This window comes from Pteronotus mesoamericanus, unplaced genomic scaffold (assembly GCF_021234165.1).
Source record: "Pteronotus mesoamericanus isolate MK-2021 breed Mesoamerican mustached bat unplaced genomic scaffold, CSHL_Meso_final contig_2, whole genome shotgun sequence".
In the NCBI taxonomy this organism is placed as follows: domain Eukaryota; kingdom Metazoa; phylum Chordata; class Mammalia; order Chiroptera; family Mormoopidae; genus Pteronotus; species Pteronotus mesoamericanus.
This window is the reverse complement of record NW_026555084.1, coordinates 15,353,340-15,380,870: the sequence shown is the minus strand read 5'-3', so window position 1 is coordinate 15,380,870 and position 27,531 is coordinate 15,353,340. Positions and strand designations below refer to the sequence as shown.

The window sequence follows — 27,531 nt, the reverse complement described above, 5'->3', positions numbered from 1 at the left end:
GCAGATCACCGTAGGGAGGAGCGCCTTGGTGTGACACTAAGAACCCTACCCTGAACGAGCAGGCACTGTACTGAGGAGGGCTGGGTCAGGACTTGATCGCGGTGCTGAGAGAATTGGGCTGGGGCTCCTCAGGGCCGGACGTGGCTCTGAGAGGTGAAGCAGAGCCTCAATCCTTCGCTCTTGGCACAGCCCCGCCCCAGTTACCTGAAAGCCCTGCAAGAATGACCCGGGGAAAGCTCCACTGTCGTCCCACAGCAGGCGGGCGCAGCTTCCGCCGGCTTCCAGAACTTCAGGCCGGAAATAGTCCGTCCGCGTTAGCAGCCCCCCTTCTAAATCATCAGGCAGTTCCAAGGACCCGCCCCTCAGCTGGGGCTGGGCTGTTGCGCTTGCGCAAGGGGGTCGCACGCAGTCACGCGCCGCGGCCGCTTCCGGTGCGCCGCGAGGGCCGCCGGGACGGGTCTCCCAGGCGATTCGAGGTTACTGTTGCTGCTACTGCTGCCGCGTCTTCCCTTGCTGCTGCCGGTGCTGGTGCCGCTGCCGCCAAGCCGGTGCCGCGGCGAAATCCGTGTTTCTGCTGTCTTTCTCGGGCTCCCCGGGGCTTGACCCCCCCCCGGGGCCCTCGGCAGGCGTCTGTGAAGAGCCTGCGGAGTGAACCTGTGCTCCCACACCCACCCTCCAAGACCTCATATCGCGACTCTGAGCAGCAGGAGCGCAAGGGGCTGTCGCGACTCCGCGCCGTGTGTCGCCGGGCGGGGCCGCGGGGCCGGGGCTCCTCCAGTCCCCGGGATGCGCGCGCGAGCCCTCGCCTCCACTTCCTTGTTGCCACTGTCACGACTGGAGCCGCCTCTCGCCGACAGCGGGGAGCGCGAGTGCGCGGGCCTGCCCGCTCGTCGAGCCCCCGGGCCGGGTGCCTCTGGGAATGTGAGCCTCGCGGCTCGCACGCTCCTCCGGGTAAGTCCCGCCCTCGAGCGCCGTGCTGCACCGTGTCGCGACCTGCTTGCTGGGCGACCTCGAGCTGGGTGCTGTGGCCCTGCTGCCTTTTACAAAGTAGGAGAAGTGAGCCTTAGTCCCCTCCCGCATTCGATACCTTTGGGACATCTGAGAGAGGAAAAGGAACTAGCCCAGCGTCAAACCCTGGTCCATAGCCGAGCCGTCAAACCCACCAAAGCTATCTCAGGAGGTTGGGAGGAGAATCTGATGTGACAGCCAAAGTGTCTCGCAAATTTCAAGTACTGCCTGCCCTTAGGACTGCTTTGCAAATGAGAAAACTGAGACTTAGAGCAAGTAGGTTGCTCAAGGTCACAGAGCTCTGCGGGTGCTGTTAAAATGTGTAACTTAAATTAGAATCCTGATTTTCTGCCCTTCAGAGCCCTTGGTTTTAACCTTTATATTGTCCTGCTTTTTTCTTTTTGGCATTGCTGTACTGAGGCGTAGGATCTGGAAACAGTCTTGGATCCAGGCTTAAAACAGGGTGGTCTCTTCCTGCCCCTGACCTCCAAGGTGGTTGTAATGATTGTGTTTACTAACTCCTTTTGCTCAGGACGCTAAAACCTTATATGCCATTTTTTACACATGTGCTCCTGAAGTTGTTGCTGTTCTCTGTAATACTCTGAAGGGCTGAGAAATCAGTTATTAAGGGCAAAAAATCTCATTCCCCTCATAGCCTTGATTTGAATACTCCAGCTTCCCTTTCCTAGTGAAGGCACTGGCCTCCTACCCAGCCAAATTGTGGGTTATGGTGCCCTTCCAGGGTTGCACTATGACAGAATGGAGGGAGGAAGGGGGTGGGGGTGTGGGTGTGTGTGTGGGTGTGTTGTAATGGGAAGGGAAATAATTTAGAGATGACACAGAACTAGAAATAATTTTGGGAATAGAATAATGTGTTCTTATCCTGGACTATATCTTTACAATTATAGGTGGACTATTTTTTGCCTGCATTTTCTAGGGAAGGGTTTTTAGCTTTCATCGCATTCTCCAAGGAATTCTTGCCTCCCAAAAAGTTAGGAGCCACTGATTTTAAGCCTCTTCATCTCACTTGAGGAATAGCTGAAATTTAGGGGAGGAAATAGATTTGTCAGAGATGACATGGTTAGAGGATAGACTTGGATCCAGATCTCCTGACGCAACATGCTGTGCTCTTTTTCTCATTATACCCTATAAGACACCTTAACACCTGTGTGGCGAGGTCTAAATGAGATGTGAGTGGGCTTTGTACTACACAGATCAGTCCTTTGTTTACCACCAGAACTCCTTCTTCCCAGAATCCTATATTCTCTCAAAAAATGGACACATTTTTAGGAGCAAGCATATTATTTTCTTATAAAATCCATGGGGTTTCTGGGAACCTTTCTCCTTCCAAGGATTGAGTCTTGTGGGTAAAACTCCAACTTAGAATGTGACCACAATTAGCTCATTGAGCTGTTGCATGCTTTCCTTTTCTGAAAAGCTGTTAGCAGATTTTGTGTTTCTTAGGCTAGTGGCAGAGAGTGAAGTTTGGTCTGTCAGATTACTGTTTACACCTGTGCTGTTTAAGGCCCTAGCCACTAGCCATATGTGGCTATTTAAATTAATTACAATTACAATTAATTCAATTCCTTAATCACCCCAGCTGTTTCAGGTGCTTATTAGCCATAAATGGCTACCATGTTGGAGAGCACAAATAATAGAACATTTCTGTCATCGCAGAAAGTTTAGAGGGTTGCCAGTGGAGATGGGGAGCAGTGTAGAATAATGAAAGAAGGCTCAGAGAATTGGATTATTGAAATTAAAAAAAAAACAAACAAACCTGCCATGCAAGTCCCTCTTTGCTGTGGTGACCTTGGGCAGGTCATTAAACATTTCAGCCAAAGATTATTCATCCTTCATAATAAACCCTTTTTTTTTTTTTTTTTTTGTATAGCACTTCATTATTCTCAAATAAGGTTATGTCTGTAATACCCTTGAGCCTTGCCACTATAAATCTGTGGTAAGGTGGGTGAGACATCTCTTTTTTTATACATGAGAAAATTAAACCTAAAACAGCTAAAGGACCTGCCTAAAGTCACACAGGTTGGCAGAGTGTAAAGAAATCTCTTATATATAGGCACCTACTGCATGGTTGAATGAATGACAATGAATTAATGACGCAATTTGCTTAAGGTGATGGAACGTGAGGGAGGGAACTTCTGACTTCTGGCTAAATTCTTTTTTACCTGTTACCATGTGGAATTCTTAAAATGTGGGACAAAAACCTTTGGGTTGAAGGATTACTGTAAATATCCCCTGAATGACTATAAGCGAAAGGGCTAAGCCAGTGTCCCTACATTTGTCTGGTCAAAGGAATCACCTAGGGCACTTGGTAAAGGTGTAGACTTCCATACGTTCTGATTCAGAAGGCTTCAGGGGGAATCTTGAAATCTATGTCTAATAAGTACCCCTTAGGACCTGCAGGGTGTGGGAAATGACTCAGCATTAAGGCCCTGGCAGGGATAAGGGGTCATTTGCAGTTCCCTTTAGGACGGATTCTTGAAACATATTTGTGTTTGTCTTCTAGCCATGGATGCATCATATGATGGTACTGAGGTAACTGTCGTGATGGAGGAAATTGAGGAATCCTACTGTTATACCTCCCCTGGGCCACCCAAGAAGAAGAAAAAGTATAAAATACATGGAGAAAAGGCCAAGAAACCCAGGTAAGTGAACATGTTTTGGTAGCTAGCATTTATAAGCAGTAGTTGCTTGGAGAGCTGTGGTGAGGAACACTTTAAGGCTGCGTCCAAATTCACTGAGAGTGTCATGTCAGTTGAAGTCTCTGGATGGGCATTGGAGTTTGGGGGAGAGGGAGATGGGGAGTGTTAAGTAGGAGATTGATGTCAGCAGTTGCCATTCTTAGCCAGATCTTGGTCATGCTTCCAGGCTCGCAGAGGAAATTGTGCCATACAAATGGTAGAAGCTGTGTGCAGCAGGTCGTTGAATAACATCAGTTTTTTTCAGGGTCATTTCATTATAACATTGATGGGACTCTTGTTTACATCTGTTAGCCTATGGTAAAATTGGTTTCATTGTATGTTGTTTTGCCACAATTCCAAGAACCTGTTAACAATGTTAAGGAAAGACTTACCGTACAAAAGAACTATGTTATTTTTTATTACCATTGTTAGAATTTACATACTTAAAGCATTAATGAAAATGTGGAATTGTAAATAGTAACAAAGATATCTATAAAGACTGTACAAATTATAGCTCTGTTCTTCCTCTTAACTGTGAACACTTCCAATTTCTTGCTGTGGCCACCCCCTTTGGGTCACTTTGATAGCTCTACTCGCTTCCTTCTCTCAGCCTTGGCGAAGTGATACTGACCAGTAAGATGAGCAGAGTCCGTGTGGAGGAGTAAAGAGTGTGAGGGGTAACCCGACTGTGAATCGTTCCCCTAAACAACCTTTCTGAGAGTGGAATGGCAGGGCACTTATATCTGTTTTTGCTCTTTCTGGGTTTTAAAGCTAGTCATCCCTGCAGAAAGAGTGGTCCATGGAGGTAAACCAGACAAGCCTTTGCTTCCAGGTTTCTGAAGAGAAACTTTTGATATACCATCTGGTGGTGGTATTTAAATGTTTCTTTGCTCCAGTTCCTATTTAGTTAAATGCTTTGAAGTGAAAAGCTGAGTTTTGTTCTACCTCTTTACCACTCAGTCTCTATAACATTGCAGTATGTACTGGAGAGATAACCTTAAATCATTGCCTCCTCAGGTCGGCTTACCTTCTTTACTATTACGACATCTACCTGAAAGTGCAGCAGGAGCTCCCACACCTCCCTCAGTCTGAGATCAATAAGAAGATTAGCGAGAGTTGGAGGCTTCTCAGTGTGGCTGAAAGGAGTTACTATTTGGAGAAAGCCAAACTAGAGAAAGAAGGTTTGGATCCTGTAAGTAATTTTTTTTCCAACTGATTTTTCCATTGGTTTAGTGGTAAAGACCTTGGAGAGACCAACACCTCTCTTCTCCTGTTTCCTTTTCTTGGGAAAACTTTGAATTGAGTCATTTTTCTTTGTTTGAGTCTCATTGTGTGTTTTAATTTTGATGATACCCTGTACTCTTTTGTCCTCTTTGGTTGCAGCAGTACATGGAGCTGACATTTTCTGAGTTATCTGCAGCAAGCCTTAGATTCCTTTTCTGAATTTTAGCCTATTTTGGAGCCCCTTTATTCTTATGGGTAGTTAATATTATTTTCTTTTAATGTAGCTTACACGGCGTGGGCAAAAGTGGATTTACAGTTTGAGTGGAAAAATATACAAGGATAAACTCTGTGTTTCGTGTACTTGTAACTGTGAACCTACTTTTGCCCACTCCATATAAACATTTCTCTTACATCATGAGTGTGCATATTATGAATTGAATGTAATATAATTAATTTGTGTATAACAATCGGCAGTTAGGCTCTGTGTTTAGAGATAGATACAGTTGTTTTGTAAAATGTCAAGCACTGGTGGTTTTGAGCTATGCTAGAAGCAGAAATGCAAGATTAAAGCAGAAGATGATGGAGGAGACTGAAGCTTTGAGTGCGTGGATTAAAGCAGAGGTCCCCAACCCCCAGGTTGAGGACTGGTACCAGTCTGTGGCCTGTTAGGAACTGGGCTGCACAGCAGGAGGTGAGTGGCAGGCGAGCAAGCAAAGCTTCGTTCAAATTACTGCCTAAGCTCTGCGAAAAAATTGTCTTCCATGAAACCAGTCCCTGGTACCAAAAAAGTTGGGGACCACTGGATTAAGGAATAAGCAAGGAAGCATTTGGGTTCGTGTCTGTCAGCCATTTTGTTATTCTTGTTCACAATAACAAAATACACTGGGAATTATTGACACTGCTGTATTTTTTAAAGCTAAAATTCCTGTGGGAAAATAACCCTGTTATTGCAAGTGGAAACCTTCGAACCTTGCCTCCATTTTTTTCAGTTGAAACAATGGTCTCTTAACTTTCTTTTTTTTTTTTTTTTAAAGATTTTATTTATTTTTCGAAGGAGGAGAAGGGAGGGAAAGAGACATCAGTGTGCCTCTCTGGCCTGCAACCCAGGCATGTGCCCTGACTGGGAATCGAACCGGCGATCTTTTGGTTCACAGGCCAGCACTCGGTCCACTGAACCACACCAGCCAGGGCTGTAACTACTTTTATGATAATGTAGAGCAAAGGTTCCTCAGGAATGCAACTATGTTATAGCAGAACAGGCTGTATTTATCCCTTAGCGGAGTCCGTCTGCCACTGCCATTTAGGTATTTTGTCCATACTGGCTTGGCATTCCTCTTCCCGGAGCAGCTTCATGTTACCTACAGTCTTGGGGATGCCACTGTGTACTCCCTCCTCCAGATAATTTGTTCATAAACTGAGTCTGGGAAACAGTCCCTGGGGGGACAGGAGGTGGAGTCTGGAAGAAATACACATACTCCCTTTGATTTCCCCCCTATAAAGTCAGCAATCTTTTTGCCCATGATAACAAAAAATTTTTAATTAATCTGGAGTGATAATCATTTTAAAACAGACATTAATGTACAGCCTTATTAAGACTTTTTTAAAAAAAATCCTATGCAGTGATTCTTCCTTGTCCATTGTGAATTAATACCTGCCACTGTTTTGCCACTGTCACAAAGAACAGGAATAGATTCGCTCTGCTACTAACTAGCTCTGACCTTGGAAAAACCATTCAACCTTTGAGTATTGGTTATCTCTTTTGTAAAATGGAGATAATAGTATCTGCTGGCACAATTTAAAATAGATAACGTAAAGTGCCCATGTGCATTCTTGACACATACTCAGTCAATAAATATTCTTTAGTAGTGTAAATATCCAGTGACCACATAATAAAAGATGGCATTTAACGAGCACCTGGACTGTGCTAAGGCTGCGTGAGGCTTCGTGTGCAGTGTGTGACCTCAGCCACATGGCCTGATGTGAAGGCGAGACCCTCCTGCCTGCTTGCTTTGGAAGGAGCCTGTCAGGTTCCTTGGGGCAGGCTGTCTCCTCAGCAGCCCCTCAGGTCTCCTGCCAAATGGCAGGGCCCGTGGTTCCAGTGCTGTTCCTTCCAGTCTGTAAGATGAATGTCACTCAGGCCATCCTGGTTTCTCTGTCCTTGGATTTGTTGATTAAGCCCAGACTACCCTGTGCACTTGCCATCATTTAGTTTTGTTCTCCTGACCTGTCTGCTTCAAAGGATGACTTGAGAATGTCATTTCTCCATTATCTTTCCAGTAAAGGCTCCATGAAGGATCTGGTCTGTCTGCTTTCATGTTTCATCTGAGTGCTTCCTTTGTACTCTTAAGTAGACTCATTGACTTAGTGCTTCTGATTTATTTAAGGATCCTTTTGTAATTGACTTAGGGTCCTTCTTAAAAGATGTTTCTGAAGGTTTTTTTTGTTCCATTTAATATCAGTTCTCCCTTAACTGTTCACTTTGAACTTTTCTATTTTTCTTATTGGGTAACTCGCAGTTTAAATTGGAAAAAAACCACAAAAACCCAAAAGCACCTTTTTCTTGGTGACAATTAGCCATGCAGGGTTGTGCTTCTAGTACCTGGTCTTCCTTAGCAGAATCCGTCTGCCACTGCCATTTAGGTATCTTGTCCTTATTGGCCTGGCATTCCTCTTCCCGGAGCAGCTTCATGTTACCTACAGTCTTGGGGATGCCACTGTGTACTCCCTCCTCCAGATAACTTGTTCATAAACTGTGAGTCTGGGAAACAGTCCCTGTCAGGGGAGAGGAGGCAGAGCATCTTAGGAGGCCTGAGCTGGCCTACTAAGTCCCAACTTCACTACTTACTAATTTTGTGTTTTGGGAAAGTTTACCTCCCTGAGCTTCAATTTCTTCATTGCCAAATGGGAATAATAATAGTATCTAACTTAATAGTGTTGTTTTTAAAGTCAGGAAATTATTTTCTCAACTTGAAGATGCTGGGTCAGTCTTACATTCTTTTCACTCATCCCCAGTATATTTAGGCCCTTGTCATATAACCCCTCTCAATGCACTTTCTCTCATGAAGCCTTCTTCGCTTTGTGGTCTCTTCATCCTCTTTGTAAGTCTGGGAGAAACCAGTAAGGCCTGAATTCTTGCTGCTTTGAGTTCCATCTGGGCCTGTTGACTTGTAATTCAGGCTTTTTTCTTTTTTTTTTTCTTTTTTTAAGCGTACAGTATAAATTTTTTTATTTAAATCTTCTGCTACTGTGGAATCCTAAAGCATAAGATCCAGAAAGGAACTCATGAATAGCTAGATTCAGCTCCCTCATTTTATAGTTCTAGCAGCTAGTCCCAAAATGGGGAACAATTGCTCAAGACTGTGCCGCAGCGGAGTTCCCATTCACAGTTTCAGATGTCGAGGTCAGTGCCCTTTGCAGAGTCTAATCCATGTTATCTGTCTTCTGTGAATGAGCGAGGAAACTACATTGATTAAACTGTGATTCAAATGAAGATGACATTGCTGTTATAGAGGCTTACCTTATTTAGGTCTTAGGTCAGGAAAATAGAGTCTTGCTGGTCCCTTTTTCAGGAAAAGAAAAGCTCCAAAATATATACCCATGTGGCCTGACTCCATTTATCTTTACTTGTCTTCCCTTTCTTCATCTTCAGAACTCTAAGCTCTCTACACTGACTGCTGTGGTTCCGGACATCCCAGGTTTCCGCAAGATCCTTCCCCGCTCAGATTACATCATCATCCCCAAGAGCAGCCTGCAGGAGGATCGCAGCTGCCCTCAGCTAGAGCTGTGTGTGGCCCAGAACCAGGTGTCCCCTAAAGGACCGTCTCTTGTATCCAACTCTGCCCTGGAGACAGTGCCCAGCCACACAGGCATGGCAGAGCAGTGCCTGGCTGTGGAGGCCCTAGCTGAGGAGGTGGGAGCGCTTGCCCAGCCAGGTGCCGTGCAGGAGATCACCGCCTCGGAGGTCCTCAGCCAGGACGTGCTCCTGGAGGAGGCTTCCCTGGAAGTAGGGGAGAACCACCAGCCTTACCAGACAAGCCTGGTAATCGAAGAGACCTTAGTGAACGGCTCACCAGACCTCCCCGCTGCAAGCCTCGCTGTGCCTCAACCCCAGGTTGGGGAGAGCATGTCAGTGGTGACAGTCATGAGGGTAAGTGGCTTTGTGATGTCTTGTACTTTCTCTAGAATTACTGAAAAGGCAGCTAGCGCCATGCAGTGTGGTTCCGGGGCTGTAGTAATTAAGAGAGCTGCTGACATGGCACTTCTAGTTCTAATAGGATGGCAGTTCTCTCCGAGCTTTTTGCCCCTGGACTTGATCCAAGGTTCTCTGTTTCTCTGGCACTCTCACTGGCTCCTGTTGCCCCGCATAGCTGGGATTTTCTTCATATGAAAGGGTATCTAGTACATTAGCAGGAAGGATGGAAATCATATTTGGATTATCCATGAGTGGAAGCCAGAATCTGTCAGGGTATTAGTATCGGTCAGGATCTTATGTTCCCTGAAGATTGTTTCAACAAGCACAATGGCACCTTGAACTGTGTAGGAAAATTTTCAAGTGGTCTTCATGGGCACAGAGTAGGTAGGAAGGAGGAAGTTCTCTTCAGGTTGATGGGACTGGTAACTGAGGAAGAAGAGGCAAGTCTCTCTCCAGAGCGTAAGTATCATGGCCAGTTGAAGGGAAAGAGCAGTTTCAGCGATCGCACAGCCTCGTCCCCTGGAAGTAGGAAGCTGCCACCATGCTCTCTGTTACACTCGGTAGGATGGCATCCTCAGAGAGGTAGGAGTTCTGCTGAGAGGATCAACTGTTGTAGCCCCAGTGCTGTACAGATGAGAACAGGTACCCCCACAAAAGAATCCATGCCAGACCTAAATCCATTCTATTGTTTGTTGTCTGAGTACTGCTTATGATACTGAAGCAGTCCACCGGCCGGGTTAAGACAGATTGATAAGGTGCTAGGAACATTTGACAGGGTCAGAAGGGTTGGGTTCTTTCCCTAACTGCTCATGTGATCTTAGGAATCCTAAGTCTCTTAGAACCTCAGTTTTCCTATCTATAAAATGAGGATAGCACATTCCCTATGGTAGTATTTTCTTCTCTATTTTTTTGAGATAATTGTAGATTCATTTTTAGAAAAATAAGCACACTGTGGTTATTGGACTTGATCTGATCTTCCAGTATTGGGGGAGGCCCTCCGTGTTCTTCACTCCGTCTCAGCCAAACCCTCCTTCTCTCCATGTGCCCACAGGATTCCAGTGAGAGCAGCTCCTCTGCTCCGGCCACACAGTTCATCATGTTGCCTCTTCCTGCCTACTCGGTTGTGGAAAATCCCACCTCCATCAAACTGGTCAGTGTGTGGGGAATTAACGGAGATAGGGCTCTGTAAGAATTCTCTTGCACGTTGTTTTCTAGAAGTCTTAGACCTTAGGACACCGGCACTGGCAAAGGTCTCCGAGATTATCTAGCCCGGGTGTTCTTACCTGGGGGAGGGTGGGTCTGTGGAGCTTCACAGGATAGGTGGATTCCTCAAGTTACACACGAACTTTTCTCCTTGAGAGCACTTCCCTGGGAGAGGTTCCGTGGCTTTTAACCAGTTTCCAGAAGCGTACATGATTTAGGAAACTGAGGAGCCGCTGATCTCATTCAGTTCTGTTGTACAGGTTCGAAAAAAGGTCCAGAAAATTATTTACATGAGATAGTTCATAAGTACATTGTAGTTTTATATCTTGCAGTACTCTTAGTTTTGTGTCATATACCTTGACTGTGTTATTAAATACATAAACATTTAGAGTTGTTATGGCCTCTTGATAAATCGACCCCTTTATCATTATGAATGGCTTTTTTAATCTCTGGGAATATTCTTACCGAAGAAACCTACTTTGTTTTATATCCAGCTTTCTTATTTTTTTAATCAGGTATACCTTTTTTTATCCTTTTAACCTATTTATATCTTTTTATTTAAAAGGGTTTTTTTGGTCTGTTTTGGTTTCAGGTTTTTGCTTTTGCTTTTGTACGCTGAGTACAGTTTGGATCTTAACCATAAGACCTGTCTGACAATCTCTACCTTTTAGTTTTGGTATTTCAGACATATTTAATATAATTATTGATATGGTTAGGTTTAAATTTGCCCACCTTAGTAGTTATTTTCCTTTTGTCCTATCTGGGTTTTTTTGTGCTTTCTTTTGTATTAATTGAATGTTTTTATGAGTTGTCTCTCCTTTATTGGCTCATTAGCTATTAACTTCGTTTTAATTATTTTTGTGGGTCTTTAAGAGTAATAATACACATCTATAATGTATCACAGTCTATCTTCTAAAACCCCTCTATGAATAAATAATCTCACATAAGAAAGTGGTAGTATCTTAAAACAGGAACTGCAAACTGATTTCATGGACAGAGTCCTTCTTTACCCCAAACTTTTATTCTCCTGGAAATTACTATTCTTTCATGGTCTAATAATTGTAAGCCAAGCTCTCCTAGAAAAGTGATACTTGAGGATGAAACATCAGCCTTGAACATCAGCATTTTTTGTATAGTCATTTTTACAAGCTGCTATTTGGGAGTACTTCTGAGTTATAGTAATTTATTTGTAGAACTAACTTAATTTAAATTTTTACTCTGCTTTTTGGGGGTAATCAGAATGATTGTTCTGTAAGGGGCAACTGTCTGAGAAAAACGTAAGAAATGCCTCATATCCCATTAATTATAGTCCTTCACATACCTGTAGAATCTTTCACAATTTAGTAAGTGACATGTTTTCTCATTTCTTCATTTTTTGCTCAAGATACATTCATGAAATAGGAAGAGCAGATGATTTCACAGAGAAGGAAACCCAGCTAAGGTGACATTTTCCCAGGTCATTCAGTGTGTCGGTGGCAAAGCTGGAATCCAAGGCCTGGTCTTCTTCCTGGGTGCTACACCGCTTCACACTCACTTTTGACCTGTTGCCACTGTCATAATCACCTTTTCCTAGGTGTCCTGAAAGCGATAGCCCAGTGGCAGCTTGGTGTTTTCTTAAGGGAGGTTTTTGCTTATTGGCCAGGCTAGGAAGCTGGGATTAATAGCAGAATATGCATTTATAAGTGACAGAACAAATCCAGTGGGGAAGTATGCTATTTCCAGCATTAATCTACAGATGGATCATGGCTAATTTCTATTTGTAACTGAAATGCAGCAATCCATTGTAATACATTCTGTTGAAAGGGAAATCAGCAGAGGTGGTAAGAGCCAGTGGCTGACTATATTCACATGCAAATACAGTTGACCCTTGAACAATGAGGACATAGGAGCACCAGCCATTGGCACAGTTGAAAATCCAGGTATAACTTAAAGAAATCTACCCTCTGCGTACTTGGATTGCCAACCAGAGGTCGAAAATAGTAATTTAATGCTATTGTGTCAAAGGACCTGGTTTCTGAGTTCCCTCTCATTTTTTAGTGACCATGGTCTACTTTTATATCTCTGAACTCTATGTTCTTTGATTTTTATCTAATAAGAGTAAAGATGAAGCACATTCTTTGAAGTAGTCAGAGTTACAGGGTGCAGCTGGGTGCATGGAAGGAATCTTGGACCAAGAACCAGAGATCTGGTTTCTAGGTCTAGCTCTGCCCTTGAGTTGCTACACCACTGTTTGAAGCAAAATATTTAACCATTCTGAACCTTAGTTGTAATACTACTACTTCATAGCATTGTTGAGAGCATTAAATTAGATACTCTGTAAAGTGTTCAGCACTATGTGGTTTCCTGTTCAATTAATAGCAACTATTCTCATCACAAGAAAAAAATTTATAATTATGTGTGGTGATGGATGTTACAGACTTATTGTTGTGGTTATTTTGCAACATATAGAAATATTGATCATTATGTTGGATACCTGAAAGTAATACAATGTTATATGTTAGTCAATATCTCAGTTTTCAAAATAGCAGCTATTACTATTTTTATTCTTCTGGTGCCTAACTGTAACCTTGGACAGCTATCTTTTATCATTCAAATTCAGTTTCTCCATTTCTATAAAGTGCAGTAGTTGTATCTTAAGACATTTCCACCTCTGCCCTTTCATACCATAAATTGCCTGCTCTTCTACACGCTGGTGCCCTCCTGGCATTGTGGTGGTTATGATGCTCATCAGGATCCGAGAGAGGTTAGACCGTGCTGTTGATTCTGACCCACTGTCTCCTTACAGACCACTACATACACCCGCCGTGGCCATGGGACATGCACCAGCCCGGGTTGCTCCTTTACATATGTCACCAGGCACAAACCGCCTAAGTGCCCTACCTGTGGCAACTTCCTAGGAGGGAAGTGGATCCCAAAGGTAAGATCTATTTGGCCATTCCTGCTTTGGAAGCCCACAAAGTAGGTTTCTCCTAAGAATAGATAACTTTAAAATGAATATTTATTTTTACTTTCTGACCATATAGGTATGTCCATTCCATTGTAGACTGTTTAAGAAGAAAAAATAAAATGTTTTCCATAACCTTAGGCCACCCAAAGAAAAGCTATTATTAACATTTTGGCCTTTACTTCTGCGAATCTACAAGTTCTCTATCTTGCCTTTTTTCTTTTTAAGATTTTATTTATTTTCAGTGAGACGGGAAGGGAGAGAGAAAGAGGAGGCGAGAAACATTGATATGTGAGCGATACATTGACTGATTACCTTGGCCCACAATCCAAGCATGTGCCCTGACTGGGCAATTGAACCAGCAATTTTTTGGTTCGCAGGCCAGCATTCAATCCAGCAAGGGCTGTATCTTGCCTTTTTTCATTTAACATATCATACCATTAAATATTCTTCAAAAACATTCTCTGTAATTGCTTTATAAGGTACCATGGATGACTATACCATGTTTGTTTATTCATTTCCTATTGGGGTTAAATTTTTAACAATTCACCCCCTACACCGACTGCTTTGTTATTCACATGCAAGCTCACATCTTCTCTCTCCTTAACTCAGAGTCCTTTCGGTCTTCCATGCTCCTAATAAAAGTAGAGGCTCTTAACCTAATATTCAAGATCTTTCATACGCTTAACTTTCCAAATATATATGCCTCTGACTCTCTAAGTACTTGATGCTCAATAAATGAATGAGCATCAGAGCTATGCCCCTGTAAAGTTCAGTTCAACACATGCATTTTGTTACCTATTTTATGCTTGCAACTGACTATGTAATTCATACATACTTGTCACATTTTTTATGTTAGCCTATAAACTATTCAGGGCCAAAAAGACTGGAATAGTCATGGATGGTTTTATAGAGGAGACAGTCTTGAAAGATCAGTGATTTGAGTAAATAGAAAAGGGAAGAGGGCATTGATTCTGTGAAAGTAACTTAGGCTAGGATTGTGTTTGTAATGTGTTTACCTCAGCATGGCCTGAATTTATTTGCGTAGAGAAAACTTACATAGCAGTATACTTAGTAAGTTTCTCTGGGGCAGCTTCCACAGAACAGCTCTGTGAGATATACTGGGATGGTGACTTTTGCCCTCTGCCTGAGTGTTGGAGTTCAGGGTAGTACCAATTCCAGGGGACAGAATAGGATAATAATTAGGAACACAGTTCCGGAGTCAGCTTCCTCAGTTCAGACTCCTGCTTCCCAAGATTTTAGCTAGGTAATCTTGGGCAAATCATTTTATGTCTCTATTCTTGATTTAGGTTTTCTTTCATTTGTAATTGGAAGTTAAAATAGTATCTAAATCATTGGGGTTGTTGCAGGGGTCAAGTGAGATTACTCAAACTGGATGACACATTCCTAGCATATATTAAATCCTCAGTGAGGCTTCACTTCTGTCATCGTTGGCAGCAGAATAATTACTGTCTCTGTTATAGCTGTCAACGTGATCACTTCAAGGGGCAAGAAGGATCTAGTGCTAGTCTCTCTCAGGAGGTTTTTCCTGTTTTCTTGTGCTCACCTCTGATGGCTGACGTGCCTCTGTGAAGCCATTCACTTTATTTCCAACCTAATTATTCTCCCCAAAATGTACTTCCCCAGCTGCTCTAGGGAGATTGAATTGGATAGTAGTCAGAATCCTCCTCGGTCCTTCTTCACTCAGGCACAGCAGGTCTGTTGGCCTTATTTCCTGTGCTTTTGCCTGGAAGAGTCTTATTGACCCTTTGGCCTTGACGTCTTCAGATTGTGTTTTACTTTGGCTTTCTTTTCTTATTTTCTGTCTTTTCCCCCCAATCTTTGATTGAAATAACTTGTTTTTAAATTTTATTTCCATAAAATATATTCGCATTAGAGAGCCTCACAGTGAGAAAACAACACTTTATTACTTAAAGCTTTGTATTGTAGATGTCAGGACAAGTAAAATGAACACATTTAAGGATTAAGTCTTAGTTTAGAATTGATAGTATTTTGATACAAGGGGCCTCTTCTCTGTATTCAGAAACTCCAGGCTCTTTTTTCCAAATGTTAAAGATTAGTAATGTGAAATATCAGCATTTCCTAACTTTAAAGATTCCCAAAGACATATATAACCATCAGTGACTGGCATAAACTGAACAAAGGGGAAAATTTTCAAACATTAAGTGCTGACTAACTTTCTATAATCTTTACTTATGAATTAATAGTTTCCCCTTTCTCCAGTATCCCAGGGAAAATGTAGAAGTTTGATCAGGTATTGATAGTAATAAAGCTGAGTTCTCTTTTAATAATTTCATAAGTTAAAATGCAAAGGCTCATATATAAGGTTCAGTTACACTGTGAGTCTTGTGGGAAGCTGGAAGACAACCTTAGTAACTCACCAGAATACGGAACTCAGTCCCATAATTTCTTGGCTACAAGTCCTCTCGAACCTTTGCCTCATAGATTAAATCCCAGAACTAACCAGGTGATTTGAAGAGGTTTATCTCACTGATGGACTTACCTGTTATTTGCTCCTCAGTATGAGATGAAAGGAAAGACAGAGCAGAGGCAAAGAAGTGTGCAATCAATCCTCGGGGTATTAAGTCAAGAAGCTCAGAGCTTCCACAGCATGGCAGCAGGTTTGCAGGGGCCCACATCATGATAGCTGAAATAACAAAGCCCAGCAAAGGTGAAAGTCAGGAGTGCCAGAAGGCCTGCCTTGGCAGCTTTCTGCAGTGCATCCATCTGAACATAGTAACAAGTTGTCTGAGGCCCTGGTGACCATGGAACGTGAGGACTGCAGCCAGGGAGTAGTCCATCAGAGAGGAAGGATTCAAATAAGCCACTGGAAGTAGGCCCAGAGCAAAACACTGACAACCCTCTCACCAGTCCAGTGGAGAGATGCGGCCTTGGAACCAGAATGGTGGCTGGGTGACCGGTGAATGTGCTGTATTCCACACCATCCTGGTGTCGGTCGGTCCTGGAGAAATGCCGAGATTGGAGCAGGTCTGACCACTGGGGTTTGGAGGAAGAGAGCTCAGCTTCCTCGGGCACCTTGAGGACACTCAGCCTCCAGATACTTGCCGTTTTGCTCCTTAAGCCTCAAGGTCATCTAGCAACCTGCAATGACTGAAATAACTTTGGAGCCATGGTTGTCTTTCTCAAATCAAACTCACAACATGAAAACTACATGTATTTTTTTCTTCTTCTTTTTTTAGCTACTTGTCCCCCATCTCGACTTGTTAAGTCAGATTCCACCCCCCCAAAGGTTTTTGCAAGAATTACTATGTAAAGAGAAGATTCTATGCTTTCTAAGTCTCATAAGAACAGAGTATGAGAAGGAAAAGAGTAACATTGTAGCATTAATGTGCTTAGGATTTTAGAGTTAAAAGTGACTGGTTATCAGGTAGTTCAACTCCCAAGTTTCCAGCTGAGGAAAAATAGATTCAAAGGAAGTGACTTGTTAAGTTCACTAATTACGTCAGTGCCTTTTCCACTAAACTGTACTTTTCAAGCATTGCTAAGATTTTTTTAGTTCTGATATTTGAAACAAGTGTAAATAGTTTCTAAAAGCTCCAAATGCATTCGTGCCAGTCAGGAAATGACGCACCTTGCATTGTTCTGGAGTTCATACTGGCTAAAGTTAGCCCAAAAACATGTGACACAGCTCCTGTTGAGTTGAATGGAACAAAAGATAGTATAGGAGGCTCTGTGGCTCAGGGCCTCACTCCTGTGGGCTCCCTGATAGTGGTAATTGAGGTCTGAGTAGGCACCTGGTAATGTTTGCCTTTCATCTTTGAAAGAAAGGTGACATCTAAAAAGGGTAGGCTGAGTTAAGGAAATGTGAGATCACTAGCTAGAATTTTTTGCTCTTAATTGCTTAATTTATCTAGTCCTCCTGCAAAGGATTTTTGTTCTAAAATAGCCTCCTTAAGTGGGCAGTGTTTTGCTCAAAGATCACATCTCAGAGGTTTAGTTTAACTTGTCTCCTGTTTTTCTGCCGAATTTTCCCTCTTCAGTAGTCAGTAAGCCCTGTGCAGTGTACTTGGAATTTTTCTATATGTTTACTCATCCTCCTGGGCTCGTGGGTGTTAGAATCTGAGAATGCTTTAAGGAGATTTCTTAAAGGTCATCTCTCCTGGTTCCTAACTAGAGGCGGCATGCTCCCTGGGGAGCTTTGGAAAGGTTAGGGGTTTTTGCTGGTCAGTGACTGGAAGATAGTAATGAAATTTAATGAGAGCCACAGATGCTAGTGGGGCAGCCAGGTCCTGCTCCATTTGGGTCACCTGAAAGGCTAGTCTTGCTGGTGTTGACAAACACTGAGAGGCCAACTCCTGTTCATAATGGGGAAATGAGGGTTCAAATGAAGCTTGCCTTGGATCACTTAAGTAATTAATAGTGCAGCTGAGCCCAGATCCCAGCTTTTATGTTTTATGTCTCCTAGTTTACAGTGCCTTTCACTATACGCGTGAAAGAGAAAACCTTTCTGCCACCTTTCCTGGAGACAACCACTATTTAAAAAAAAATTTTTTAAGTGTGTGTATGTATATAAATATAGGGTGGGGCAAAGGTAGCTTTATAGTGTGAGTATGTGAAAAACAGTTTATTCTTGTAACACTATTAATTATTGTATTATTTTCCATATGAACAACGGTAAACCTGCTTTGCCCCACTCTGTATATGCATGCATGTGCATGTATATATATACTGATTGGGTAAAAGCTAAAGCACCAAGGAATTTTTTAAAGTAGGGCTATCTGAGATAGCAGCTGGTATTTTTAGTGATTTTGAGTATTTTCTAGCACATAACTAATATGTATGAGTTAAACTGACCCAGGGAGAGGTTTGTGACATATGTGTAGGTCAGCTTTATGACTCACCTGAAAGAACCTGGGACAAAAGATAGACTTTCCCCCAAAAGAGTTAGATGCCTGAGTCTATCCTTGTGAGATTGTGATTGCATTGGGGTTAACTGAATCTCATAAAGGGACCACCAAGATAAACAGCTTAGAATATCTAGGCCCAATATGACAGCATGCCAGCCAGTTTCTAGAAATAGAGAGTTAGGCTTTGAACAGTCAAAGGTCAAGGTAAAAAATACCAGTGTGTGTTTGCTGAAACCTAGAGGTATGCTAATAAGAAGTTTGTTAAGAGGAGCAGATCTTTATCCTAACTCAGGCATAACTGTAGTGAAATGGACCTGGAGTCAGAAGACTTAGATTCAGGCCAGTTTTATATTTGGGACCATAAGTTAGCCTCTTCTTCCCTCTGGGCCTGAGCTTCCTTCTCTGTTGTCCGTACAGTATTGTTATGTGGATCAAATGAGAATATTTGTGAATGTGTTGCCAGATGTAAAATGACATGTGCATACAAGGTATTTTTATTTTTTTCTAGGAAAAGCCAGCCAAAGTCAAAGTGGAATTGGCTTCTGGTGTCTCCTCCAAAGGCTCTGTGGTTAAAAGAAATCAGCAGCCTGTCATTGCTGAGCAAAACTCCACTAAGGAAAACACCTCCAAGCTGACTCTGGAGAACTCTGAAGCTGTAAGCCAGCTCTTAAGTGTAGCTTCTCCAAGAGAAGTGAGTGAGGAGAATGAGTGGGAAGAAGTGGTCATCTCAGATGCCCATGTTTTGGTCAAGGAATCTCCTGGGAATCATGGTACAACAGTCACTAAGATGCCAGTGGTCAAGAGTGGTGTGCAGCCTGAAGTCTCTCTGAGGACAGCTGAGAATGACAGTCCCAGCCCAGACGTAACGCCACCAGCCGAGGGAACCAGCGCCTCCAGTTTACTCCCTGCTCCTAAAAAACCTACAGGGTAAACTAATGTGTTTATACCTTATAGCGTTCCATTTAGAATGGCAGCTTGGGAAATGCCCCTGTGCTTACAGCGTTCTTGAGAGGCCGCAGGGCCGTCAATGGCTCCTGTTTTAGAGACAGAGAAACCAAGGCCTAGAGGCGTGGAATGATTTACCTTTCCTCCTGTACTCTGCTGTCCCTGCCCTGCTGTTAGGTTCCTGTCAGTCTCACTAAAGCAGTTTCCAGGGTCTTGATGGAACGGGCCGTGGCCATACTATAAGCTGTTATTCAATCCTGATACTGGATTTGGAAACAGAAGCTCAATTAAGGCACCTTTAGAAAGATTCCTGTCATGGTGGTCAGAGAATTCAGTTCTGCTTGTGACTCTGTCCCTGGCTTCCAGTTGGCCTTGGGCATAGTCACTACATGCCTCTTGTCTTCACTTCTCTCCTCTGAAAAATGTTGAGTTGGGTATTGAAAAAAACCTTACCATCAGTGACTAACCATACAGACTGAAAAAGATCATGTGTCTTGCAGTTAGGAGGAGATCCATAAGTGTGAGCTGAATTTGTCCCCTCTTTCCCTCCTTCAAGGCTTAACCCATTCTCCATGTAGCTCCTTCCCAGAGGCAGTTTGTAGTCTTGTAACTGAAAGCCCATGCTTGTTTATGTTAGGCTCACAATGGGAAACAGTTTTGGCCACAGGGAACATTGTTGCAATGTTTTGAGACAGTTTTGGTTCTTAGGGCTGGGTTGGGGTGGGGGGTCACTACTGGTATCTAGTGGGTTGAGGCCAGGGATGCTGCCACATAAACCTACAATGCACAGTATAGCCCCCATGACAATTAATTTCCTGGCTTATAATGTTAACGCAATGTTTAGAAGTTCTGCATTATGTTATTATAATTTAAATTTTTTATTGTTGAGTGGGAAATATATTCTCATGGTTAAAACTCAAAAAGTGCAAGGAATGTACGCTGAAATAATCTCCCTTCTGTCCCATTCTTCATCATCCATTTCCATTTCCCGTAAACAATTAATGTTCTCCACATTCTGTTTCTAGAGATAATTTTAAGCATATTCAAATGTATGTGTATTGTTAAGTATACATGTGTTTTTTAACAATGTACTTTGGGATGGCTCTACACCCTTAGAGAATGAAGCTGTGAACATTAGACCTTTCGTTTGGGCAGGTGAGCCACTTCAGCACCTGTGTGTTGAGGCCTTCGGTGGTGCAGGCTCTGAGCTCAGGATGGGAGCTACAAAGGTGAAGAACAGGCTGTTCTCTTGGGTGTCCTAGCCACTCTTATGTGGAAGGCAGATATACTTTAAATATGTGCTCTAAATAGAGGTGAATTTGATGTTACACTTTTGACATTGCACTCTGTGTGCAGTTTTGCACTTCCTTATCTTCATAATGACCATGATGTATATGTAATTACTCTCCCACTTTACACATTAGGAACTTGAAGTTACCAAAAGTGTGAAATGACTTGCTCAGGGCCACACAGCTACTTAAAAGTTTTAGTTGAATCCCATCTGTCTAAAGCATGACAGTCTAACCACTACATTATCTCTCCAGTTAAGTGCTATTTGGAGATGGCACTTTTTCTTCCTCTTGGTCTCGAATTTCTAGGAGGTGTCCCTTGTTTTTTTTCCAGAGTTGATCTGCTCACCCCTGGTCCCAGAGCCCCAGAGATGAAAGGCAGAGCACGGGGCAAGCCTTCATTACTGGCTGCAGCAAGACCCATGAGAGCAATCCTCCCGGCCCCAGCTAATGGGGGCCGAGGCAGCAGTGTGGGGCTGCCCAGGGCCAGGCAGGCCTTTCCCCTGAGCGGTAAGGACTGGGACAGACCCAGAGGAGGGGCTGTCTGATGGGAAGGGGACGTGAGTGGGGGGTTGAGTGGAGGTGAGAGACTTAGGGAGACTGAATGCACTTAAGTTACTGGTTTGGCTCCTGGTTGTCTCAGATAAGACTCCTTCTGTGAGGACTTGTGGTCTGAAGCCAAGCACGCTGAAGCAGCTGGGCCAGCCCATCCAACAGCCATCCCACACTGGAGAGGTGAAGGTAAGGCACCTCCGTCCCTGAGAAGGAACTGTCTGCTCTCAGAACAGGAGCTTCATTTAGTGTCCCAAAGCCATAGGCCAAAAGCAGGCCCTTATTCTTACACTTGGTGGACCTCAGGAGGATGAATAGCATGAATGAGTTGCCTATATTTTAATTAATTTATTATAAAATGTACATTTTAAAATTATGTAGAAATAACTTAAAACTTAGAAAAACAGTTGCAAAAGTAAAACTTAGCAAAAACAGAGTATCCATGTATTCATTACCCAAGAGTCACCTATTGTTAACATTAGTCCATTTTGCTTTATTATGTGCTCATGTGTGTCCTCCCCATACATGTATGTGTATGTATATATGTATGTGTGTATGTATAAAATATTCAAAATATTCATAAGGCTGCATGGCCTTTTACCTCTTAATGTTTCAGTGTGTACTTCCTAAGATTAGGGATATTCTGTTACTGAAACATTGCTATCATTTGTATTCCAATTCTGTCAGTTTTACCCAGTTGTGTCCTTTATAAGCATTTTCCACCCCAGTACAGGATCCAGTCTAAGAGTAGATATTGTTTAGTTGTCATGTCTCTTTAGCCTCCTTTAAAAATAAATGAATGCCCGGTGGCTGTAGAAAGTAGAGATTCAGGTAAGGCAGAAAGGAAACAAGTTGCTCGTGATCCTGCCGCCCAGCACTGGCAGCTGCCAACAGTCCATTTGTGTGCTCAGTTAGCCTTCAAGTCCTTTCCAGCATTTGTGTGTGTTTATTTTTTTAATCTAATTTTTTAAACCAAAAAAACATGGTTCTTACTCTATGTACTGGTTCAGTTTAAGGATATAGTTATTTAAGATTTCCAAGATGTCAAAATTCCATGTATTTGAGCACATTTAATCTTAGATTTTTTTTTAGTTCTTTTGCCATATGTGACTAGAATAGTTATGATCAAAATTTCCTAAATTAGCACTGTTCACCAGACTGCCTTTTTTTTTTTTTTGACCAAGACCCTCAATAGGAAACACATTTTTATATCACAGCCTAATAAACGTATACATAGAGCTACACATTAAAAGTTTAATGGAGCAATGCCCTTATTGTATGCAGTCACTTTGGTATTTTTCCATTTCTTTTTTCAAAGTCTAGTTTCAGCCCATTAAATTAATTTCATGACCCCTCAGTGGATTGTGGCTTGTAGTTTGAAAACCCTATTATGGACCAAATTGGAACAGGAAAATTGGTCTGCCATGTCCCTTGCCATGTGCACTATGTTAGGTCATTTCCTTTGATTAATAGTTCTAAATTTGCCACAACAAGAATACGAACCAACTTTCACTTTGAAGGCCCAACTGCTTGTCACCAGATGTGTCGGCACTGACCGCAGCACTGCAGCCGGCGCTGACACCATCTGTAAGTCTGCTTTACGGACCTCCAGCCCTCAGATTACTCCCCTCACTTGTTTAAGCGCCCAGTCTTCTCTGGAGTTTTCTTTGGTTTAAAAAATTGGTATGTGTTAAATTAAGCCCTTTTGCTAGTGTTAAACCTGTTAAGTACATGAAAATCTTATATTCTTGTAAATCAACTTAAATTCAATATTACAAAATACTTTCAATTTAGAATGTGTTTTTCATCTTTTTTAATTATGTAAGTAATATCTACATTCCAGATAGAACCTTAGAAATTTTATAGATAGTGGTAAAAGGGGAAACAATCATGATCCTCTCCCTCTGGAGCATTTTAGTGAATAATCTTTCAGACTTCTTTCTACGTCAACATTTTTCAACCATATATTTCTGTGTATAGCTGTTATAGTTGTCACTTGATAGTATTTGTAAATCCGATTCATGGTATTTCTAATATGCAGTGTTAGAAGCTGCACAGAAAAGCATGGCAACTTAGGAACTTGAAAGGGACACGGAACCTTTGGTGGACTGCTGACTAGCATCCCAGAGGGCTCATCAGGGGAATGGCTGTACAAATTCCATGGGCAGCTGTTTGCTCAAGCCGTTTCAGAACACAGGACCTCAAGAGTTTGAGGTTCAAACACACTAAATAATTTCTTCTGATCCACAGCTACCAAATGGCTCGGCCAACAAGACGTCTCAGTTGAAAGTTGTAGAGGTCAAACCTGATGTGTTCCCTCCCTATAAGTACAGCTGCACTGTCACACTGGTAAGTGCAGCCAGGTGGTGTGTTGACACAGAGGTGGTTTGATTTTGTGGTTGAGTGTGAGTAGTAGTCTGCAGTGGGTGGGGAGTGGTATTTAGGAGTAAAAGTAGGGTCAGGAATATGTCCTTGATTCTAAAGATGTCTTCACTAACATACCTGATAGCTCCTGGGTAAATCAACTAGATTTGTTTTTTCCCCAAGAAATATTTGTAAAGTTGAGATCAGGATATTTTTACTAAAAGTAGTTGGAGATGAGAATCTAGTCCATCTTTAGCATTCCACAGTCTTTGGACCTTTTAGCCTCAATAGTGTGTTCAGGAGGCAACTTTGGGAAATATATTTTTCCTCCCCAAAACAGAGTCACATTCAGCACTCGTTTCTTAAAAGATTTGAGAAGTACTTTAGTAAAGCAGCTTACTTTGTTTAGCTTGGCATTTCCCACCTAGATTTTCCCTCTCCCTCTCTTTTATTTTTAACATAACACATATTAACATCACAGTAAACAAATGTGTGACTCTAGCATCATCCTTTTGAAGGGCAGGCATCCTGGAGCAGTGGAATAAACACTAGATGTCCAAAAATCCTAGTCAAAAAGTGGGTCTGGCTCTGTGACCTTGGGCAAGACTCTTTCCCTCTGTGGTCTTCAGTTTTTATTGTCTGTAAAATGCTGCATTGGTATAGATACTGTGTTTGGGCTTCTCTTGCTCTTAACATTTTCTAATTTTGTTGATCCTTAAGATATCAACCAGCCAAATAGCTTTTGACAGGCTCTTTGCCTGAGTTGAGTAAGATGCATAGATTTTGAGAGAGCACCTAGATTTTTATTTATTTTTTTTAAAGATTTTATTTTCAGAGATTGGGGGAAGGAGGGAGAAAAAGACAGAAACATCGATGTCTGAAAGAACATTGATCAGTTGCCTCTCGTGTGCCCCCAGCTGAGGACCTGACCAGCCATTCAGGCACATGCCTTGACTGGGCATCGAACCCACAGCCTTTCGGTTCACAGGCCAGTGCTGAATCCAGTGAGCCATACTAGCCAGGGCAGTAGCTAGATTTTTAGAAATTCTTACCTGATAAAGGCAGTCATTCATTTAAAAAAAAAAAAAATTATTGAGCACCTGTCCTGTGCCAGGCCTTGTGCTGGGGATTCAGTGGTGAACAGGACAGCGCAGGATACCTAGTCTGGCCTGATCCTTACAGGGAATGTGTCTCTTATCCCAAGATCTGATCAGGTTTCTTTTTCCAGAGACTTAATTACTACCTTTGTATGCCATGCATATTCTCACAACCCCCTCCTTTTGGCTACAGAAAGCCCCAGGTGGAAACTGCCCAGGACCCTCTCTTGGGCTGATTAGACAACAGCTTGTCATAGGAGACTAAATACCAGAGCTTTTAGCTTAAATATTTCAGAAGTTACAATTTGCATTTAGGCAGGGCTTGAAGTCTTTGGTTCACCACAGCGTCTTGGCACTCTTCATTAGGAGGGGCCTGCTTCATCCTGTCAGTTGCCTGCCCACTTGAAAGCATTTGAATCTCAGACCTTTGACAGTCAATGAATGCACTTGTTTCACAGATGGGGAAGGACTTGCCAAAATTTTCAGGCTGTATTAGGATTAAAGGGATAGAACTGCAGGAAAGGGATCTTGCTTCCAGGCTCTTTGTAAGTTAGTCTAAAGATAGTTTTTGCATTTGCCTCTTTATTTTTGATTTACTGATAGCTGGTTCTTGGCTCTGTCCAGGTTTAACTCAGCTATTGAAGAATTGAATGTTGGTATTACTTTTTTAGGATTTGGGCCTGGCTACATCAAGAGGCCGGGGAAAGTGCAAGAATCCCTCTTGTAGCTATGTCTACACCAACCGGCATAAACCACGGATTTGTCCCAGCTGTGGTTTTAACCTTGCCAAAGACCGAACTGAGAAAACCACCAAGGCTCTCGTGAGTTCTTTTCCCAAACACATCCCTTGACCTTAGGTTGGGCTCTGTTAGTGAACCTGTTTTAGCAGAAATAAAAGGATTTCTTAGTATATGATAGTAGGTAGAGCACCAAAACTGGAACCATGTTATAGCTTCTGAACCTGGTCAAGTGCATTCTTCTATCTGGACCTCCTTTTCCTCATTGCAAGGGTGAAGGGGTTGACCTGAGACCATGTTTTGCTGTGTATAATGCACACTTTTTGCCCCAAGTTTTGAGGGGAAAATAAGGATGCGCATTATACATAGGTCTAATGATTGCATAGCATGGGTACAGTAATGGGGATAATAATCCCATGTATAATATGCGCAAAAACATGGGTGTACATTGCACACAGTAGTGCATTATACATGGCAAAATATGGTACCTTGATCTCTGAGACCTTTCTGGCCCAGTGAACTGATAGTTCATTTACCAAAGAGGATGGTAATACATGCCTTAAATGGGATTCAGAAGAAGGGATGGAAGGATTACATCCTTTTAGCTCTGAGGTCTGGTAGAGGACCTGTCCATAGTATTTTGGTAAGTAGAGAATGCGAACCTCAAGACTGTTGATTTAGATCTCTGCCTCTCACGTTCCTTGCAGAGCTTTTGGCTAATCACAAAACTTCTACAATCTTGGTAAGCCTCCTCTCTGAAGTTGGACCAAACTATCTGGATAATAAAACACATTCCACTTGGCCCCTTAGGGCTCACTTTTTATGATTAGAAGCAGGAAAAATGGGCTTTCAGAGGTCCTCTGAATTTTCACATGTGAGGTTTTTAAAATGAACAGAAAATAACAGCATTCTGAGGCAGCAAGTGGAATGACTGGAATGAGAGTAACTAGAAGCATGTCACCTGATATGCCTTGCAGGGAAAGGATGGCACGTGGTCAGGATCTGAGATGTAGCGTGGACACTCCAGATCTAAGTTGGATCTTGCAAAACGGGCAGGATTGGGCTGGAAGGCGAAGGCATGCGCACTCAAGGACAAGCATGAGCCAAAGTGAAGAGGCAGGGAGTCGGTGGGTGCTCACCTGACCAGAGGAGTGTGTAAGGGGCAGAGGGGAGGAGAGTGGAAAACAGGCTTGGAAGGCATGTCAGGGCCACATCATGGAAGGTCTCTCAGGCTAGACCGGGCGGTTTGTCTTTTAGTCGTGGGGGTCCCACTGAATGTCCTTGAGCCAGGGAGAGGCCCGGAAGGAGGTTACAGGAGGGGGAAGACTACGTGGGTTTGGGAATGGATAGGACTGAGACTGGGACAGAACTGCTTCATGCTCGGTTTCTTTGCATATGGGGGGAGGGGCTTTCTAGCAGATGAATCTTATCCCTGGTCTCCAGGCCTCTGTCTGTGCTTGGGGTGGTGTTCTGATGTTATCTTTGTGAGAAAGGGAAGTGGAAATGAAGTGTGTAGTGTGTGGGCATTGATAGCTTAGTGGAAAAAAACACTGGGACAAGGAATTCAGAGACCTGGCTGGGAGTGACCCTGAGCTGGAAGCTTTTGTTTTCCCCTTCAATAAACACAAGGAGGCAAAGTGGGTTGATCTGGGCGTTTTATGCTTAGGGCCATGAGCCCTGAAAACTCAGAATTGAGCTCCAGGGAATCTGTAAACCCTTGAAATTGCATGTGAAATTGTAAACCCCATAGCTTCCATTAACGTTCTTCCCTTCTACTGGGTGCCCTCTGCTGGCAATGAGCTTTCTTCCTGAATTCTCCAAGTGTTTCTCTTCACTAGCATTAACCACACACTAGCAAGAGGTCTTGACGCCCTCTTTTAGTTCCCCATGAGGCAGTAATCTCTTTTTGGGAAGATGTATCTGTTTCCCTCATACCTTCTAATGCAGGAGCTTGAATACACAATATAAAGGGTTGATCAGTAATTATGGGATGAAATTGCATTCTGTGTGGGTAGATACTCTGAACATTCCTCTCTCCTTCTGTAGCTGTTTGTTTGTAGCATGGAAGTGGGTGTTGGTCTCTAGATCTTGGATGATGACATCACCTAACTTTTCAGGTCAGGCAGGAATTGTCCGGGAACCTCTTGTCAATTGATTTCAAATCCCATTCTTATTTATATTCTTCTGTCTTTGGCTCACTGCTAGCTGACTACCCCAAGAATCCTCATTTTTAGACATTCCCTTACCCCTCAGTTTCTTTAATTTTAGGAGAAAAGAAAATGTCATCATGGTTTTCCGCAAAATAAAATACAGGTCAGAAACCCAGAGACCTTTCTTTGCATGTATTGCTCTTCAGAGCCTCCTGGTGGCCATACATTCCCTATGCAG

General features: G+C 42.8%; 1 protein-coding gene across 1 annotated transcript in view; it reads left to right on the top strand.

Moving 5' to 3' along the window:
* The first annotated feature begins 397 nt into the window (after positions 1-397).
* HMGXB3 (HMG-box containing 3) overlaps positions 398-27,531 on the top strand; it is a 45,495-nt gene continuing 18,361 nt past the window's right edge. Inside the window, exons 1-11 of the mRNA XM_054568186.1 lie at positions 398-951; positions 3,533-3,671; positions 4,725-4,899; positions 8,581-9,078; positions 10,175-10,273; positions 13,112-13,243; positions 18,668-19,086; positions 20,728-20,903; positions 21,037-21,134; positions 23,196-23,294; positions 25,078-25,227. Of these exons, the coding sequence (XP_054424161.1) occupies positions 3,535-3,671; positions 4,725-4,899; positions 8,581-9,078; positions 10,175-10,273; positions 13,112-13,243; positions 18,668-19,086; positions 20,728-20,903; positions 21,037-21,134; positions 23,196-23,294; positions 25,078-25,227 (1,983 nt within the window). The 5' untranslated portion in view covers positions 398-951; positions 3,533-3,534. The remainder of the gene's footprint in view (positions 952-3,532; positions 3,672-4,724; positions 4,900-8,580; positions 9,079-10,174; positions 10,274-13,111; positions 13,244-18,667; positions 19,087-20,727; positions 20,904-21,036; positions 21,135-23,195; positions 23,295-25,077; positions 25,228-27,531) is intronic.